The sequence below is a fragment of the Pseudorasbora parva genome, chromosome 19, assembly GCF_024679245.1.
Source record: "Pseudorasbora parva isolate DD20220531a chromosome 19, ASM2467924v1, whole genome shotgun sequence".
Lineage (NCBI taxonomy): Eukaryota > Metazoa > Chordata > Actinopteri > Cypriniformes > Gobionidae > Pseudorasbora > Pseudorasbora parva.
This window is the reverse complement of record NC_090190.1, coordinates 32177027-32195674: the sequence shown is the minus strand read 5'-3', so window position 1 is coordinate 32195674 and position 18648 is coordinate 32177027. Positions and strand designations below refer to the sequence as shown.

The 18648-nt window shown below is 40.5% G+C and overlaps 1 protein-coding gene across 1 annotated transcript; it reads right to left on the bottom strand.

Moving 5' to 3' along the window:
- Window positions 1-824: 824 nt before the first annotated feature.
- znf865 (zinc finger protein 865) lies at window positions 825-17875 on the bottom strand. The gene is made up of 3 exons (XM_067426629.1): window positions 17472-17875; window positions 17053-17164; window positions 825-7427 (listed from the first exon to the last, which is right to left on the bottom strand). The coding sequence occupies exon 3, from the start codon at window positions 6644-6646 to the stop codon at window positions 2105-2107; it is 4542 nt and encodes a 1513-aa protein (XP_067282730.1). The 5' UTR covers window positions 6647-7427; window positions 17053-17164; window positions 17472-17875; the 3' UTR covers window positions 825-2104.
- Window positions 17876-18648: the final 773 nt, after the last annotated feature.

Here is an 18648-nt window from a genome sequence, read left to right as displayed (position 1 = left end):
CTATTTATATGGCAGGTACCAATCTCTTAAATGAAGTGGTTTAAATTATTATATTAAGTGCTCAAATGAGAACCGCAGCAGATAAGACTTGTTTCATAAATCCAGGTTTTCTGTATGAAAACTACAAGGATTTTCACTTTTCAACCTGGCTATAAACAAAAGTTCTAAAACAGAACATAAGAATACAAAGACTGTTACAGTACCTTTAAATCTGAAAATTCCTTATACTTGTTCAGTAAACTGTAGTACAAAGTAACAGAAGTTGAAACAAATAAACGCTATGTATGGTCCTGAAAGGGGAAAAAACAATCACTGGTTTTGTGCATGAACAGTCTGCACTCTACAAGCCTTGCAAGGCAAATCCAAGTTGATTTGATTTCTGAGGCCACAGCAACAAAGAGAACATTACTGCCACCTAGAGGACAAGGTTTGCAACTTGCAGTTTCATGTTAATTTTAATCAAGCCATGCGAGATGATAAACTTTTGCTTGGAAACAGAGAAAAACTAAGTGAACAGACGGTTGTGTTCCTCTGATACACCAAACCAAAGTATCCTTAAGGGCATCCTTCCCCCCACCTCTAATAGTGTGTGGCACAGCATAGGGCATGTGCCAACACATGTGAGCTGTAAACAGAACCATCCAGCTGAACACGGCACCATGGCACCATGTGCGTAACACCTGGCCGTATCCTTTAATTTGATGTTTATAAATCATTTAACCTACATGCTATAAATAACCAATTAATCCAATCTGCTCAGCCACAAAGAGACAGGCTTCTCATAAACATTCAAAAGAACATACAACATACTCAAGCAAAAACTGTACATTTTCTATCTTTTTATTTGCTTTCTGAGAAACTCAACATTTCTGTTGACTCAGAAAAAGAAAACAGTTGTTTAGTATTTATATTTTGTATTTTAGTTTACTGAGAGGAAAACATTGGGACAGTAAAGCTAAGTAAAGTATTGAGAATGAATACAATAGTGTTGGGAAAGCTGGGCTAAACTGTTGTTTGGGTTAAACAGATCAAAGGGGCAGGGAACAAAAATCACACCGACACATATATTCCCCACATCTTACAATGACAGGCCCTGCCACAACCCACCCACCCCTAAAATAGTAAAAATGATTTAAAAAAAAAACTTATACTTTGAATAATAAAAAAGAAAGAACAACTGTTACATAATAAAATATAATACGCATTGTACAGTACAGATTAGCCATTCCTCCCACCCGCTAGCCAATCTCGCAACCAAAGACATTAACACTTGCCATAGAAACACCTGCAAAGGTTTCTTTACATATTTCTTAAAATAAAATAAAAAACAGGTGACATTAAACACAGGAACATGGCATTAGCAACACCATTCTGTCCCCTTTGCATCGGCTCTGCAGAATATTTTGCACATTTTGACAGTTTCACTGCAGAGTCCTCTTTGAGACACAGTTGAATTCAACATGGAGTGTCATAATTGAGGTTGTTCATAGGGAATACACACACTATGTACTTGATCCTCTCTCCAAAACCAGTAACTTTCAGTTCCAGATCAAACATTTGCATTAACATGAAGACAGCAAAAGGGGGGAAAACAAAATGCAACACCACAATGAACAAAAAAGCTACGTATATTTGAGAGTAAACAAAGGCTATAACGTTAAGCTCTGAGTACTGGGGGGGAAACTAGTTTAGAGAATAGATTGTTACTGTTCAAATTAGTTCACTTTCACTGGTATGCATCCATCATTGCAGCACAAATAAAGTTACGAAAATACATAATGAATGCATTTTTAGAGGATAGAGATGCTACCATTACAACAAAGGTGCTACCAAAAACAGTTCCATAATCTAGAATATTCTTCCCCTTTGGAGAAACCGTGTTAAGAGATCCATGTCTATAATGGATGGTTCTTTAGGTACAGGCTTGTTTTCACATCAAGAGTCTTTTATTTTTAAGAGGCACTCCCTTGGTTATAGTCTGACCACATGTTTAAGGAGTTGAATGTGTGGCGATTTCCATCAGTCCTCTTTGCCTATTTTCATGTAATCCTTGCCCAGAAAACATCAGTTTTTAAGGCCTTGCATTTTTTTGATGTCAGTTTACTTAGTGCCTGTACCCTGTCACAACTGTTGATCTTTCGATCTGGTCCTCCGTCTTCTGAACATTAATCCCCTTTATTGACATTCTGATTCCTCTACTGACACGTCGACAAGCAAATTTGTGGCGCTGCAGGAGGGTGCCATTCCAGAATCTTGAGGGACATCGAGAGCAAGAGAACACCCCTTGAGACAGGTGGTGGGCCCGATGACGGAGAGCTGTCAGTAGCCTTCGAGAACGCTTTCCACAGACTATGCAGCGCAGGCGAGTCTGACGGCCATGTTTTCTTGGCGGATGCCTGGTTACACGATGCACTGAAAGAATTATGCGGCTTGAAAAAGTGGTAAAGGGACAGACAGGGCAAGAATAAGACTTTAAGGGGACTATAAGAGACCGAAGGCCTCTAAACCTTAACCCCCCTGCACGCCATGTGCCTCCGCCTACATTTAAACCAAGCCCTCCTCCAGTAAACTTGGCCCATTTCAGCTGAGCTATCCACTTCTTTCTCTTTAGCTGCTGCTGAAGCCTGCACTTCTTTCGTTTTAAATACATACGCCTCCTGGCAATTTCATAAGCACTGAATCCAGTCATCAACTGCATGCCACTAGCCAGTTTATATTTTTTCCTTTTTTTTTTTTTCTTTCTCTGGGTGGTATCTCCCTGGGTCGGAGGGCTTTGCTGTAGATGTTGGGACGGCATTGAAAAAGGGTGCTGCTGTTGCTGGTGGTGTTGAGAGTGCTGGGGTGGCGAAATGTGGATGTGAGGTGGAGTGGAATGAAGGGTGTTACTTGGAACCCCGGAATAAATTAGCTGTTTCCCACTGATTGGCTGTTGAATCTGGAGGGGACCCATAGAGGGGTTTGAGTAGTGCAGATGTTGGGGGTGTGAATTGACATTTGAACTGTGATGTCCTGACTCTGGAGTGTAAAAGAGAGGAGAATAACCACCAGGCTGAGGATGCTGTGTGTGAGCGATGGTTGAATGGGGCTGTTGTACTCCATGACTTCCACTTTCAGGTGCTATATGAAGGAGTGCATTGGTTGCAGCCTCACTCTCAGAGACAGATGGGGCAGTTCCAATGGATTCACTTCCTGTTGGTTGTGTTGTTGGACCAGTACGAGTCAAACCGTGTTGAGATAACCTATGTCTGGTCAGGCTGTTTGAGTAAGAAAACGCCTTACCGCACACTTCACATGAAAACAGTTTCTCCCCACCATGTTCATGAATGGCTTGGTGATGGGCAGTCAGGTGGAAGTGATGGCGGAAAGATTTCCAGCAGATCTCACATGTATATAATTTAGGAGGGGGTTGGTTGCTTGTGTTAGCATTAGATCCTTGAACTTTATCCTGAGAATAGGAGTAATAAGCGCCAGGGTTGGTTTGATTATTTTGATTGGTTTGATCAGGATGATCTTGATTAGTGGGTCCCCCTTGATTTGCCGCAGATTTGGTTTTACTCCGCCTTGGCTTGAAATCTCCCCGTAGATGCAGTTTTTCATGCCTTTTCAGACTCTGTGCATATCCAAAATCTTTTCCACAAAGGGTACATTTGTAGTTCTTCTCCCCCGAGTGAACAGTCTGATGTTTGGTAAGATGAAACGGCTCTCGGAAGTCTTTACCACAGATGTCACAATGAAATGGCTTTTCCCCTGTATGCACACGTTCATGCCGACGTAAGGTCTCACGTCTGCTAAAGCCCCGTCCACAAACAGTGCATAAATAAGGCCTTTCGGAACCATCTCCAGCAGCACCACTCTGATTACTCCTCCGACGTTTCACTACTTCTCCTGGAGCCCCACCGGGTCTCGGCTCTCTTTTTTGTCTGGGCTTCCGTGGCCGCTTGGGTTTGGCATTAGGATTGTTGGCATTCTGTGAATTAGGCTGCTGTTGGGTGGGGTGAGATAAAGGTATCATTGAACCACTCAGGCATTCTTCATTCCCACCGTTTCCTGTAGATGTAGACGAAGAGGTACCCATAGACCCGAAGCCAAGCCCTCCTAACAGACCTCCGATAATGTCTCTCCGTTCCTCTCGTCCCCCAGTACTGTTCATTTCAGCAGGCAAGACAGAGGCGGCAGCAGCTGCAGCAATGGCAGACATGGCACTACTGGTGACTTCATCTTCAGAGTCATCCAAAAGAGAGGAGAGTGGAAGATGAGATTGCTGTTGGTGATGGTGCTGATTTTGAGGATGTGGATGAAGTGTTGGGGCTAAAGGAGCTTTTCTGAGAGCCGGACTTGACATGCTGTTGTTACAGGAGTCTCCAGAGTAGGATGATGGGTTGCCCTGTTGACGACGGTAGTCATCGACCCTGTATGACGTTTGGTAAGGATCTCTTGAATACTCAGGGTTATACTTCTCTTCCGTTTTGCCCACAGGATTTTGATTAGCACCCCTTCCCTGTGAATACATACTGTCACAAGACATCCCTGCTGTGCTATCCTCATTCTTGCAAAATACTAATTCTTTTGTGTCAGTCATTTGTCCACCTGAAAAATCACTTTCAACTTTGCCCTCTACTGAACTTATTGAGCTACCATCACTGCTTCTAGATCTCCTCCCAGGCTTGCCACAGTCTCCTGATGCAGCATGGTTAAGCAAAGAAGTGCTCTCTCTAAAGCAGCGGCCACAAGCAGGGCAGCGGTAGGGCTTCTCTTCGTGAATTTTCTCATGTCGAGTGAGAGACTCTCGGCGGTTAAACGACCGCTCACAAACAGAGCAGGCATATGGACGAGCTCCAGAGTGAATGACACCATGCTGAAGCAGGTGTCCTCTCTTCTTGAACCCCTTTCCACATTCATTGCAACAGTATGACTTATCTGGACTTGAGCAAGTGGAAGACATTGGGTCTGGATTCTCATGCTGGTGGTGAGCATTTTGAGAAATTCCATCTTGTGTTGAGTGGGGGAGATCTGACTGATGCTGATGACTTGGGTTTGTGTTTGTGCTGCTGTTTGGACCACTGCCATTTTCATCATGGCAGCGTATGTGTCGACGAAGGCTTGGAAGGTGGTTAAAAGACTTTCCGCACTCTCCACAATGAAAGAGAGGTTCTTGCTCTGGGATATTGGGAGTCATTGATTGCTGGTTTTCAGGCTTGGGGTTCTGAGAGATATTTGATACCAGCACAGAAGCAGAGTTTGAAGATGGGGCAGAGGAAGAAGAGGAGGAGACAGTTGAAGAAGAGGAGGATGGTGTTGACGAGGAGAGGATGGAGGAGGGGTCACCACCAAGACCCCTCATACCAACCCCTCCACCTCCTCCCACAAGACCAGAGGACCCATCATGACCATGTGCCCCAGAGCTTCCATGGCAGTTAGCACTGCTTGCACTGCTGCTACTGTTACCATCTGTCTTCCTCTGGGGCAGGTAGCCAGCCATGGCTTTCTTTCTCCTGCTGCCACTACCTCCACTTCCTCCAGCCCCAGATCCACTATCTCCTTTCCCATCATCTTTTGGTACAGAGAGATGAAGTGGGAGTGGCAAAGGCAGGCCTGCTTCTTGTTGCATTAGGGAAGCCAGTTGATTAGACGAAAGAACAGGAATACCTTGGAAATCAAAACCACCAAGTGGTGATGGTTGGGGGGCAGGGTGCAGAGGGTGATGTGGATGGGCATGGCTGTGAGGGTGGGACAACGCATGAGGTGGCAGCTGCTGCTGCTGTTGTTGGGGCTGGGGAGTTGGATGGCCATGGGTGTGGGAAGGATGAAGGGCTGGAGGAGGAGCAAGACCTGTATTCGAATCTGCAAGACCAAGATGATTATGGGGACCCTGCTGAACTAGAAACTGTTCCAAACTGGCATTTGTGGGCACACCAGAAAACAGGTATTGGTTTGCAGCTAGCATGCAACTGAACTGCTGGTGTAAACTTCTTGCATCAGACTGGGCTCCGACTAATCCAGCAACTGAGCTGCTACTGCTGGGGGGATTATTAGAAGTGGTGGTTGAACTCGAAGGGGAGGGTGATGAAGAGGATGGTCCAGGAGACGGCTGAGGAACAGAGAGGCCAGGGTGCAAGGGTGGTGGCGGTGGTGCAGATGTTACAACTCCTCCGATTACCCCAGAGCCACCTCCAGTACTTCCTCCAGAAAAATCAAATCGCCCCATTCCTGAGTGAAGCTGCTCCTGGGCTAACGCAGCCTCAGCAGGGTGAAATGTGCGTAGGAACTGTGGATAGCCAGAGGCAGAACTGCCACTCCCACTGCTGCTGCTCATCTTGCTTGATTTACGTGTGCTTTGTGAGGAGGAGGACTGAGTTTGTTGTGGAAGAGGTGGTGGGGGTGCACTCATTTTGGCAAATAAGGATGAAGAATCCGCAAATGCATTACTTCTAGATCCTTGAAGGGAACCAAGGCCAAGCCCAGACAGGAGGCCACCAGATGCCTCACTCTGTTGTTGCTGCTGCTGTTGAAGCTGCTGCTGGTGCTGAAGTTGGACTTGTTGTTGGTGCTGCAGCTGTCTTTCCAGCCCCAGTCCTTTGAACTGGTGAGCCTGGTGTCCACTGAGCATTTCTAAAATGTCCATAGGGTACTTTCCAAACTGAAACATCTCCCTCTCACTGTTGAGGGGTGTTTTTAGGATTTTTTTTTCTTCCCCGTTCAATTGGTACTGGAGCAAAGTGGTCAACGTGAGTCTAAACTAAAAGATGTGCAGAAAAAAAAAATCTGCCACTGGGGCCACTAATAATCAATATAAAGCTATAAAGTAATCTGCTAGCAGCTCCAGTTTTTTTTAAAAGCAATGTCTGTGTGGGAGTAATTTGTCTGATGTTGTGAATGTCCATCCCAAGCAAACAGAGTTTTGGCTATAGTGATGGGCCACTACCTGTGAGAAACCTCTGGAAGTCTTGGATTAAATAATCATCTTTAAATAAGAAAAAAAAGGGGGAAGTAAAAGGTAGTTTACAATACCATGCAATATCAAGCACGATGGGCTTTCAAAACGATATATCTACAGTTAAAACAGTAAAAAGTTGACTACTAATACTATATGAAACTAAGAAGCAAATCCTTTAGGTGTTGAAAGCCATTTAAAATTTAAGCGATGAGGGAATGTCTGCCTGTCTTGATATTGGTGTATTCCTTTGACAAGTTCTGAATAAAATGGTCCCACTTCGTGATTTCTTCAGAAATGTCCTCATTTAAAGAGAAAATTCTGGTGAGCAACTTATTTTTCAGTCGTTCAAGTTGGAGTGAAAAGCTGAAAGGTCAGATAGTCCACAGAGTCTATTCAACTTCAGTCTTTAACACCTCAGCTGGAAGACCACAAACACAGTACAGTGGTATGACCAAGTAGTTCTCTCCTCTCTGCTGTGGGCACCCTGTCAGTCCTAAAAAAGAGAAAGAGACAGAGTGATAGAGAGAGATCAAAAATAGTAAGGTTGTATATTTCAAAATGATGTCAAAAGATGGTACAATCAAGACATGAGAAGCAAAGACTCGCAAAGGAAAAAAACACAGCATAACTTAAAAAATATATACAAAAAACAATCCCTTTCTATCACAAAACAATCCTAAAGAAGATTAAGATAAAGGTAATAGAAGCCATAGGCTATTAACAAAGATAACAGACATAAAAAAATACTAAAATGTTCCTAGTATTGAGTATCATAAAATTACACTGTTGGTATCAACTTCTGAAGTTGAGGTATTGTGACAAAACTACTTAAAAAATATTGACTGATTAATCAACCATAAACACATGACTAGGGTCATTTAAAAAAAAAAAAAAAAATTCTAATTCGAACAGATATCAAATATCAAGCAATGTATTAGAATATATTCGAATATCTACAACCGCCCAAAATTGTTAACTTAATGTTTGAAACAGCAGGTTATCAACTTAATCGATATGAAGTGCAACTATGCAATCATCACAGCTTTCAGTTTGTCTACCGCATCAGAAATATCGACGCTGTCCTCTCCACGGCTGGAATGTGTTCACGGATGCCATTGCAACTCCCAACGACCACCAGGACATATACGGTTTTATAAAAGCTATTTATTTGTTGTAAAGTGTAATAATCATCTCAGAAAAAAAATATTCTTCTGTCAGGTGCAGTTGAAGTAACTGGGACAAATGCTGTCAATATAAATTTTAGGCAGGCTATGTCTAAATGATGTTGTTAGAAAATTAAAAAATGCAGATTGTTTGCTGGCATGGGTAGGTTTAGGGACGGTGTCATTATTCCAACATTATCTTCATAACTTCTTTCGAAATAAAAATCCCTCAGAAAAATGTACTTTCCTCTCGTCAACATTATAGCTTGGTGTATGTGAGCACGCGCTGTGTATCACGTCATAAGGACGCACACTCAAAAGTAATTGGGTCAGGTCATTTACATGGTGAAATTTTTCGTTTGATCGGTTCATGACTGCCTACCAAAAAGAGTTCCAATTTACATTAATTCACTTTAAATTATGGTTGGGTGATAAACGATATCTTGATCAAATTTACATAGATAACGGTGATAAGATATGGATTTAGATAAGGACACTCGATATGGATTAAATTTAACAGCCTGTCACACAGCAGTAATAAACAACAATAGTCAACAATAGAAATTTGCTAATAAGTGATTTCTGCGCGTCTCTGTGTGAATGAACGTGCGGTTTCGTGTGAAACTTTAACACACATGACAATCACAGTGTTTTCAGCATATGAGGACAAGAACTTCATCTCAATAGCTGCTTTGAAAGTCACTTTACAAGATTTTGTTTCATTCGAGAAAGTGTGCCATCAAATGCACACCGAAATTAAAACTGAAAGATCTACATGCCATCTGTCAAAGTAAAACTTCAAGAAATTACGAAAAAAATAGATCACTACAGTATACTAAAATCATCATAATATCATGCAACCAAGATATATATATATATATATTTTTTTTTTTTACATTTATACAGTTCTGTTGTAAATTACTTTTATCATTTTAATTTGATTACATTTTAAAAGCTTGATTAAATTGTTAGTCTATACAAATTTGAATTAAACCACAAAACACAATCTTAAAAAAATTATAGGGAGATAACCGAACTTAGGGAAAAATAAAATGTATTTCACAGGGCCATAAGTGAAATGATAGCGACACTTTGGAGGTAATTTATGTCAAAATGTTTACATTTATTCTCAACGTCTAACAACTATGTGAAAAGCATTTCCTTGCCCATTAAAGGAACACTCCACTTTTTTTTTGAGAATAGGCTCATTTTCCAACTCCCCTAGAGTTAAACAGTTAAGTTTTAGAATCCATTCAGCCGAACATTAACACTTTTTGCATAGCTTAGCATAGATAATTGAATCTGATTAGAAGTGGTGCAAATATTAGGGACTGTAACATCTAATCCTTTCAATGAACCTTGATTAGACCGTTAGAATCTCGCTAAAAAAAAAATGACAAAAGACTTTTGATATTTTTCCTATTTGAAACTTGACTCTTCTGTAGTTACATCGTGTACTAAGACCGAAGGAAAATAAAAAAGTTGCGAAATATACTCTTATTTCCGCGTAATAATCAGGGAACTTCGCTACCATACCATGGGTGCAGCGGCGCAATGATATTACACATAGTGCCTGAAAATAGGCTAACTTCCGTCAACATGACCAAAATAATAAACATAAGCCCCTTTCACACTGCACGTCGGACCCACAATATTCCCGAATATTATTAAAGCCCCACTTGGCTACTTTTGCTCTCGGGGTCCCCCTACAGTTTGCAAAAAATAATGTCCTCAACTACTGTCGTAAGCTCTGTAATCCTACAACAGGGGATGCCATCGCGCGTGCATTTGTTGACATGACAACCCTGATAGCCCTGAACTAGTGATGCGTGGGTCGTCTCATAACCCGCGGACCCCGTATGTCTATTTAATGGTCGCGGGTGCGCGGCGTGTTGTAAAAATATATACAGTGGTGCGGTGCGGGCCAAATAACTTCATAAAAGCGTCCCGCGGGTCGGTGCAGCACTTCTGGCGGCACGTGTGAAATGTCTTCATCCCAGGTAACGTTACAGTCAGTGGCTTATGTTTCAGCATGTCATATGAATATAATTTAATGGGTTTTGTTTTTTTCAAACGCCAAATAATCACGATGCTCACGTTTACAAGCCAGCGTCATTATAGTAGTCTATTGGTTACCGTTTTACAGAATCTATATGATACTTCAGTTCAATGTTTGAGTGGTAGCTCACCGTAACAAGCAGGACAGCATCGGTTGGGCACGCCTCCTTCAGCTCACGCCGACGAGCAAACCCTGGTCACATTTTGATCCTCGTCCTGCCTTTAATCCCATCATTTTTTCATTTCCTCTTATTGCTTTCCTCCAACAAAACCTTTTCTTTCTTATTTGTCTCTGCTGCTTCGGACATGACTATATTATCCGACGAACAAAGTTGGGCTCGCACGTCCGAATGTAAGGAAGTGTGTGTGTTGGTGGAAGTGACGTATATGCCGTAAAGCAGTCGAATTTTGTAGTTCTTTTCTTTTTCTCGGGTTACTACCCGAAACCCGAAGTTTAAAAGTACGATTAAAAACGATACAGACCCCATCAGGCTATGGCAGACGTGTCATTCAACCTATTGTAAGTCGATTTATCATCACAAGAGTCTTAAAAAATATATTATGAAGGTTGAAAAGTTACCTAGTGCTGCTTTAACATTGCCGGGTCGCTTTCTGTGTAAAAGCAACCACGTCCCGGAATTGATTACCGAATTGAACCCGGGTCGGGGACCTAGTAACCTTGCGGGGTTCGATCCGGGACGAGCACTGTGTGAACAAAAGCCAAAACTAATGCCGCAACGGATGTGACGTAGTGATGATATAGCTATCGTTTGGCTTTCTCCAGTTTGTAGACTTTCGTCTCAGACTTTGCTCAACAAGTTGCAGAACAAACTCAAAAGTGGTGAGTGACATGCGAAAGTGCTGACGCCACTGATCGGCGGTGAAGTTTTCTAGGACATTAGTCCAAAATACAGCACCTTGAGGTCTTCGTAGCATCCACATTCTTCTATCAGAAACACCCAGTTGCATGAGCCGTGTACACAGAGTGGTAGCTTTTAGCATCCGATGGCGCCTCTGTGCTCTAAGTCTCGCTGCTTCACATTGTTTCCTACTCTCAGCAAGCTTTGCTTCCAGCATACGCAGTCTCATTAACTCTCCAGAAAGAAGTCAATATCGAAAAACATGAAGTAATTTGAGCATTTAGCATAAACAACAATGCCACTAGTTGCTAGTCAACAGCCAAGTTTACAAAGCAATGAGAACACTTCCGTTTTGCCTTTCCTTATTCTTTGGCGCCAATCTTTTTCGACTTGTACATTATACGTCACATCCGGATGTCACGTGTCAACTCAATCCGGGACCGTTACGGGTTGTGTGTGAAAGCGCACATATTACTGTATTTCGCTGGCAGTGTGAATGGACCAAATCTAGCGGCCCGGGAACAAATGCCGGGTCGCATTATCCGTGTATTTGCCGGAATCGCAGTGTGAAAGGGACTATAATGAACGTGACAACCTCCTTGCACAGGGAGCGTGCTTGGGACTATTTCCAGGCGCTGCATAATATCATTGCGCCTGTTGCATCCATGGTACAGCAGCAAAGTTCGAGGGTATACGAATGAGAGTATAGTTCCTAACCACATCAGTCTAGAAAATCAACACTTCATTTTCTGTCAGTCTTAGTACACAATGTAACTACAGAGGAGTCGAGTTTTAAATAGGAATTGAGTGAGATACTAACAGTCTTATCAGATTCAGTGATCTATGCTAAAACTTCGACCGCCAGATCTGGAGATCGATAACAGGGTATATACAGCAATGCTTAAGTAAAATTTACTTTTTAATACCTTTTTTACTACCTTCAGAATATTTTTTAAAACCATCACGACACTGAATTGCAGCGACCTTTCAATTATTTACACAGATGTTGACATGTATAACATACAAAAAAGAATAGATTTAGAATCGACAGCAGGAGGAAATCTGTTATAAGTTATCATTCAGACACAGTAAAATACATCTCAACATTCACAAAGGTTGGTTAAGGAGAAGCATTACTGCATACACATTTGATTTCAATTAATAATTGGTAATTCAGCAATTCAATTATTTAGTGTTTTTTTTCCAACAACAAAACCTGAGCAAAATATTATATTTCTATAACTGTGATAAGTTGTTGAATTTAACAAAATACTAAAAACTAGTGCTGTCAATCGATTAAAAACTTTAACTAGATTTCTGTGATTAATCGCAATAAAAAAAGAAATGTTTTTGTACGTTTTTAATATATTTTTTAATATAATAATTTCACAGTTAATCAAATTAATGTAGAAGCAACATAAAGACAGTATATTTTAAATACTTGTTTAAATGGCATCTTTTTATGAATGAAGGCCAGTATTACTGATATTAATACAACTACTGATTTTTTTTTTTACATTTATTATTAGGCTTCAAAAATATAACAGTTTTTAATTTAAGTAAACTTAAAACAATGCTAACATAAACCCATAATAAATGTCATGTTTACTCCTGCCCTTCCTGTCTTAACAGTTAGGAAATATACAGAAATTTAATAAAGTTATCAAAGTTATATGCAGTCTGCACTGCATAAACTATACATTAAATAGTTAATCGTTATTAAAGCTACAAACGTTATTTAGTCAAGAGCAGCGAGTCATTTTCTCTGTTCCCTTTGTTCTTTAACTTTACTGACAGGAAGCTTTATTGGCTGCTGTCCCTTTAAGAGCAGACAGACACGGGGATCACACCGTTTATATACTGTCTAATGGATCGCGCCTCATTCTCTCACAGCTCTTTTTGTTCATTTTAGACTTTATATAAATCATTTAAGATTTCTTATGAGGATAGTCGTTGAAGATATGCCTTGAAGCAAGTCTAAAATAAAACGTAAGCCCGCCACTTCTGTTGAGCGCACAGTGTTCTGAGATGATGCCGAACGACCACTGAATATGACGTCAGCATCAAGCACACGTTGAGACAGAGACGAAAGATCTTTGATTATGTGCCCAGATATGCTAAAGCCCATATTTAAACGAACTAACGCGAACGCAGATAGAATTTCAATCAGAATAGGACACCTGATAGTCTGAAAAAATAATACTAATTTGGGAAAAAATAATACCTGAGACGACATTTAACACTTTTAATGGCCTTAAATTTGACAATTTTGATTTATCACTTTTTAATACTTTTAAAACCCTGGATAAGACTGGGTAAACTCGATTTGATTTCAACCCTGCAACTCAGTCTGGAAACCTGTACACTAGGGATGCGCGGTAAACCGGTACTGGAAAAATACCAGTATATATTTTATTTAAAACGGTACGATATGATTTTGCAAATTTCGGTATATGCTGCTTTTCCAAAGTTCACAGCTAGATGGCAGCGCGCTACCCAAACTGACCCGAAACAACTGGCAAATGTGACAACAACATAGACTAACAAAATGGCAGTCGAATCTCACTCAAGATGCCCAAAACGAACTAATAGAGGACTAGAAGTGAACTTTGTAATTACTTTGCTTATAAAGTTGATGAAGAACCATCAAACCTAGCCAAGAAGCATCTGTCACTATCCTGACTTTAAGACTTCTTAAGAGATCGACAGGTCAGTGAATCATTCAAACCATCTCATTTAGACCTTTATTTTCTTTTTATACGGATCAACGCACATACATAACCTAACATAAGATTGAATATCACAAAAGACTATTGAATATTTCACGAGAAGAACGTGAAATGTTGAATCGGATTATGCAGATTGCTAGTGTAGGTCTTTTGTAACCAGAAGCAATTTGCTCTTTTTGAGAGATTTTTGCTGAAATTATTTCTCACAAGAAAGTTTTCAAATGACTGATTTGATGTGATAAGCTTTGCTGATTAATTTACTAATAAACATTTGCGGTAATTTCCCAGTTTATAAACTCAAAACTTGCATAATTGTACTCATTCGCGTGCAATATACCCGTGCTAATATCAGACCGTGTGGTATCGATTTAATATCGGTACTTAGATATTAGATTGTGGTACCGTACCGAAGCCAAAATTGTGGTATCGAGCCATCCCTACTGTACACTCACTTCTACTGTTTCTGTTACACTTTTGCAGGAACCAATCGCATAGTGGGTTATCCAATCACGCTATTGGTGGGTTTAACATGATGGATAGTTGATCACGCCTCTTGTGGTGTGATTGGTTGGAGGACTATCCAATTGTGTACAGAGTCATTTGAATAATGCTTGTTGATCACGCCTCTTGTGCAGTAGAAAATATAGAGTAGACTCGCAGACTAATGTTTAATCTTAAATTGAGCTTGGTCTGGTGATAGCCAGACAAGGAGGCTAAATGGATTCAAAAACGATAAAACTCAACCGTTTAACTCTAGGGGAGTTGGAAAATGAGCCTATTTTCAAAAAAAAGTAGAGTGTTCCTTTAGTGGTAAATTAATATTTTGATAAATATCGATATTGTATGATATGGAAAAAATACAGATTTTTGGCAATATGGCACCCTAATGCACTACCATTCTAAAGTTTAGGGTGAGTAAGATTTTTTAAATTAATTAAAATAGCAGGTCAACTTTATGGTAATGAGCTCTGACGCGGTTTCGGCAGCAACCAATTGGAACGTAGAAATGCTCCGCTTTAGCGAAATCCAGAGAACGCAGGCCTGTAAACTTTGGTTCCGACCACATTAGTCCCCAAGCAAAAGAAAGGAGAAGTTGATCATTGCTGTGCGGGTTTCCCTATCATTTATGACATGATCATTCATAGGGAAGATGTGTAATTTGTTAACAATGCGCGCAACACTATTTATTTATTTTTTCAGCGGGAATGCAATTCATTCTTATTTTCACATTTAAACGATTTCATGATGTTAACTTATACCCTACTTGTGGTCAGTCTGCCCATCAACATGCTTGCTTGCTTTGCGGCCCCTTTAAATAGTTAAAAAAAGACCAAGCATTTAATCTACGTCAGAGCGCCAGCGCGTCCACAAATCTTTCTACAGCGTCGTTGACAGGGCTCTTGCCGGCGATGGTGTGAACACAGTAACAGGTCCATTTTGGCCTGCGATTAACTGTGCATCGTGTTGTCACAGATGCAAGCTGCATTAAGACTAGGGCTGGTCCGAATAACATTTTTTGAGCTTTGAAGCTTCGGTAGTAATCAACATTGAATATTCAAAGCTTTGGAGGGAAGGGGCTGAACACATTCTTCTCTCTAATAAAGGCAGGAATCTCGGGAATCTCGGCGCGCCCAGTTTATAAGCTCTGAGAACGGACACTGCACTAGTTTTTATATATTATAGCAGTAAAAATAAATGTTCAGTAGGAGAACAGATTAACTACAATTAAAAACTGAATGTGAGCTGTACGAGAGTCGCAGCACAAACTGCAGCAGGAGTCAGATTTTATTCATTCAAGCTGAATGACGAGATGTTCGCAGAAGAACGAAACGTAAAAGTGCCTATTTAAGGAAGTTTGTTATTGTACTGTTTTGTTGTGTTCTTCATTAAGAATAATAAGCTAATGGACCCACAATTCAAGCAACCCCGTAATTAAACTGTAATTTAAACTGCGCACGGCTGCATTTGTTCACAACCGCAATGTGGCGGTGAGGGAAATTTCTCACCGTCACAACCCTGACGGGTAAAATGGCTAATACATTTTGATTCTGTTATTCTATTTTTCACAATGTCAGACCAACATAGCTTAACCCAAAATGCAATCTCATGTAGCCGTGCGCTCTATAGAAAATACTCCGTAGAAGGGAACACTAAGAAGCAAATATATATATTTAAGTATAACATCCTATTAAAAAAATGTTTTATAGTGTAACATATAAAAGCATGAATGAGAACCTTTTTGAGGTGGATACCAGGTGTGCGGAAATATTGATATTTATGTGCAATATGTGCGCGGAACAACTAATATTCGAATCCCAAATTTGAAAATTGAATACCAACCCATTGAATGAATATTCTGGTACAGCCCTAATTAATTATTCTAACTTAAGCAACTTTATATTTTTGATTAAGTATTCACAACATTTACTCCAGTGTTCACATTTACTCCAAATACGTCCTTAAAAATCAAGTCAAACAGTCCCACTTTATATTAGGTGGCCTAAACTACTATGAACTTAAATTAAAAAAATAAGTACAAAAGTACAATTGTGTTCATATTGTATTGCACAACACTTTTTCTGATATTAAGGTGGGATACGGGTAAAGTTAGGGACAGGTGTGGTGGTATGGGGTAGTTTAAGGGTTTAGGTGTAAGGGTGTAATTATAAATTTAACTACAGAATTGAATTATAGATGTAATTACATGTAGGTCATTTTTTAATGTAAACAATGTAAATTGTGTATGTACACAAAAAGTGCGTTGTATCAAATTATTAATTTGTAATTAGTAGCTACATAGTAGTTTAGGCCACCTTATATAAAGTGGGTCTAGTCAAAAAATTATCTGAAACTATTTGGACCATACATGTAAACAAAAATAACCCAAATTCATTTTTTTAAAAACAAATACTTAATTTTATTGACAAAAGTGACCCAATTTTCCTACATTCACCTTTAAGTTTTTTTAAGACAGCTAGATAAATAAATACTTAAGTATAACCACACCAGCCAAAACAGCTGATACATTTATCCATAACATTGGGCATTACGAGTCCTTAAATGTTTCAAAATCAAATTCTAATATCTGCACAAATTAAATCCATAAATCAAGTCCTTATACCTGTCAAAAGTAAATAGGATGCGACCAAACCAGTGATGTAAACAAAGCGCCAAATAAGAACACGCTTAAAAAAACCCGAAAAAACAATACTCGGATACATTGAGGGTGAAACACCATGTCAACACCGCATTCAAAATATGCGTGCTGTTACAATTTAACTCCATTGTAGAACTGAAATAAAACTTACCAAAGCCTTTGCAGGTTGAAAGAAAAGCGCTGATTGTTCTCCGGGTTGTGGTTGACCGTGAAGGGGATGAGGGAGAGGGGAGAGCCGAATTCCTTTTTTCAATCACATCCCTCTATGGCAGACCAAAAAGTTTCATAATTAAAGAGAGCGCAAAATCAGACTTGTTAAGTTCACAAACAAATTGGCATTAGCATACACGGATTTAGCATAATATGCGCATGCTACTCGTTGCGTAGCGGCCAAATACAAGAGAGAAAAACAGAAACATAAACAAGAAAGTGACTGTGAGTGCAGACAACCCGTCAGATGAATACAGGCTGTAAGCCCACTTCACTCTGCTAGCCTCTTAGCTAGCTAAATAAAGACGTCGTACCCTTTTACATTGCAACAGAATGCATTCAAAAGCTTTGGTATCACACCTGCTCGTGAACGGGGAAAGTCCTCTTGAAGAGCAAAGCGTGAAAATAATAATGCTAAAAAGGGCGCCGAAAGCGTAGATGTGCACAAAGGCGGTATCCGATTTCAGGTTAGCAGGTCATTTTTCCCCATCCCGTGGAAAAACACTCTCGCAGGCCTATCCATCGCTTTCGATCCGTTAAACAAACCCCGATTTCCGCTGGCTGCGCTCGCTAACGTTTAACCTCGCGCGATAACACTCTCATCGCAGAATCTCGACCGAAACTGCCCTCCCAGTCCGTTTTCCGCTTAAATTTTTGCGGATTATGGTCGGCCAAATATTTTCCGCCCCGTGTCAATTTTTAGTGCCCCCGTCTTCCTTCGGGTACTTCTGTTCGCCTCACAGTGGTCGTTTCCGGGCAGTGATACAAGTTCCGGGTGGTGTTACGCGTTAAAACGTCCGACATTGTCCTGCTAAGCACACTTAAACCAGTATGTAATGAAGTGGGTCAAAGAAAGACGTTTCTTTTTTTTTTAATTCATGAGTTCATTATATCTTGTATTTGAGGTAGGGTGACAGGGAAATTGTGTGTAATTTTAACAAAACACGCTGAATTATGTATTTATTTGCATTCGTATTCCATAGTGTTATTATCGGGTTAGCAAAACAGTGCCAAAACAAAAACAAACCATATGGCGCGTTCTAAATATTTCACTTCTGTGACGTAGTAACACATTGTCAAAGCAAACACTTCACGAGCTGCCGCGCGAGACTTAAAAACATCTCATGTCATCTCTCTCGCGCTGCGCACTGACTGACTGATACAAAATAGCCAGTCAGAACAGCTGTTCCACACATATGCGAGGCAAAGTAATTAGAACAATTATTTCACCTCGTGAGAGTACGACAGAGAGCGAGAGAGAGCGCGCGCGCAGCATTTTAGACAGCACATATATTTAGGAAAGGATTGCAGTGCATAGCACCTCTCTGAAGCCATTTTACCAACATGCCGTCGTCTCTCCCCCCCCGCCACCCTACCAGAACATAAGGTCCTCGCCCACCCTGCCCCTCAAAATGGCGAATGCCGGTGATTGCTCGTCCGTCTCCCTTAGGAACCATTTAGGAACCTGTAACGTCCCTTTTTAGATGAATAAATATTTGAATTGAATAATAAATACTTTACTTTTCGCAAAGGACAG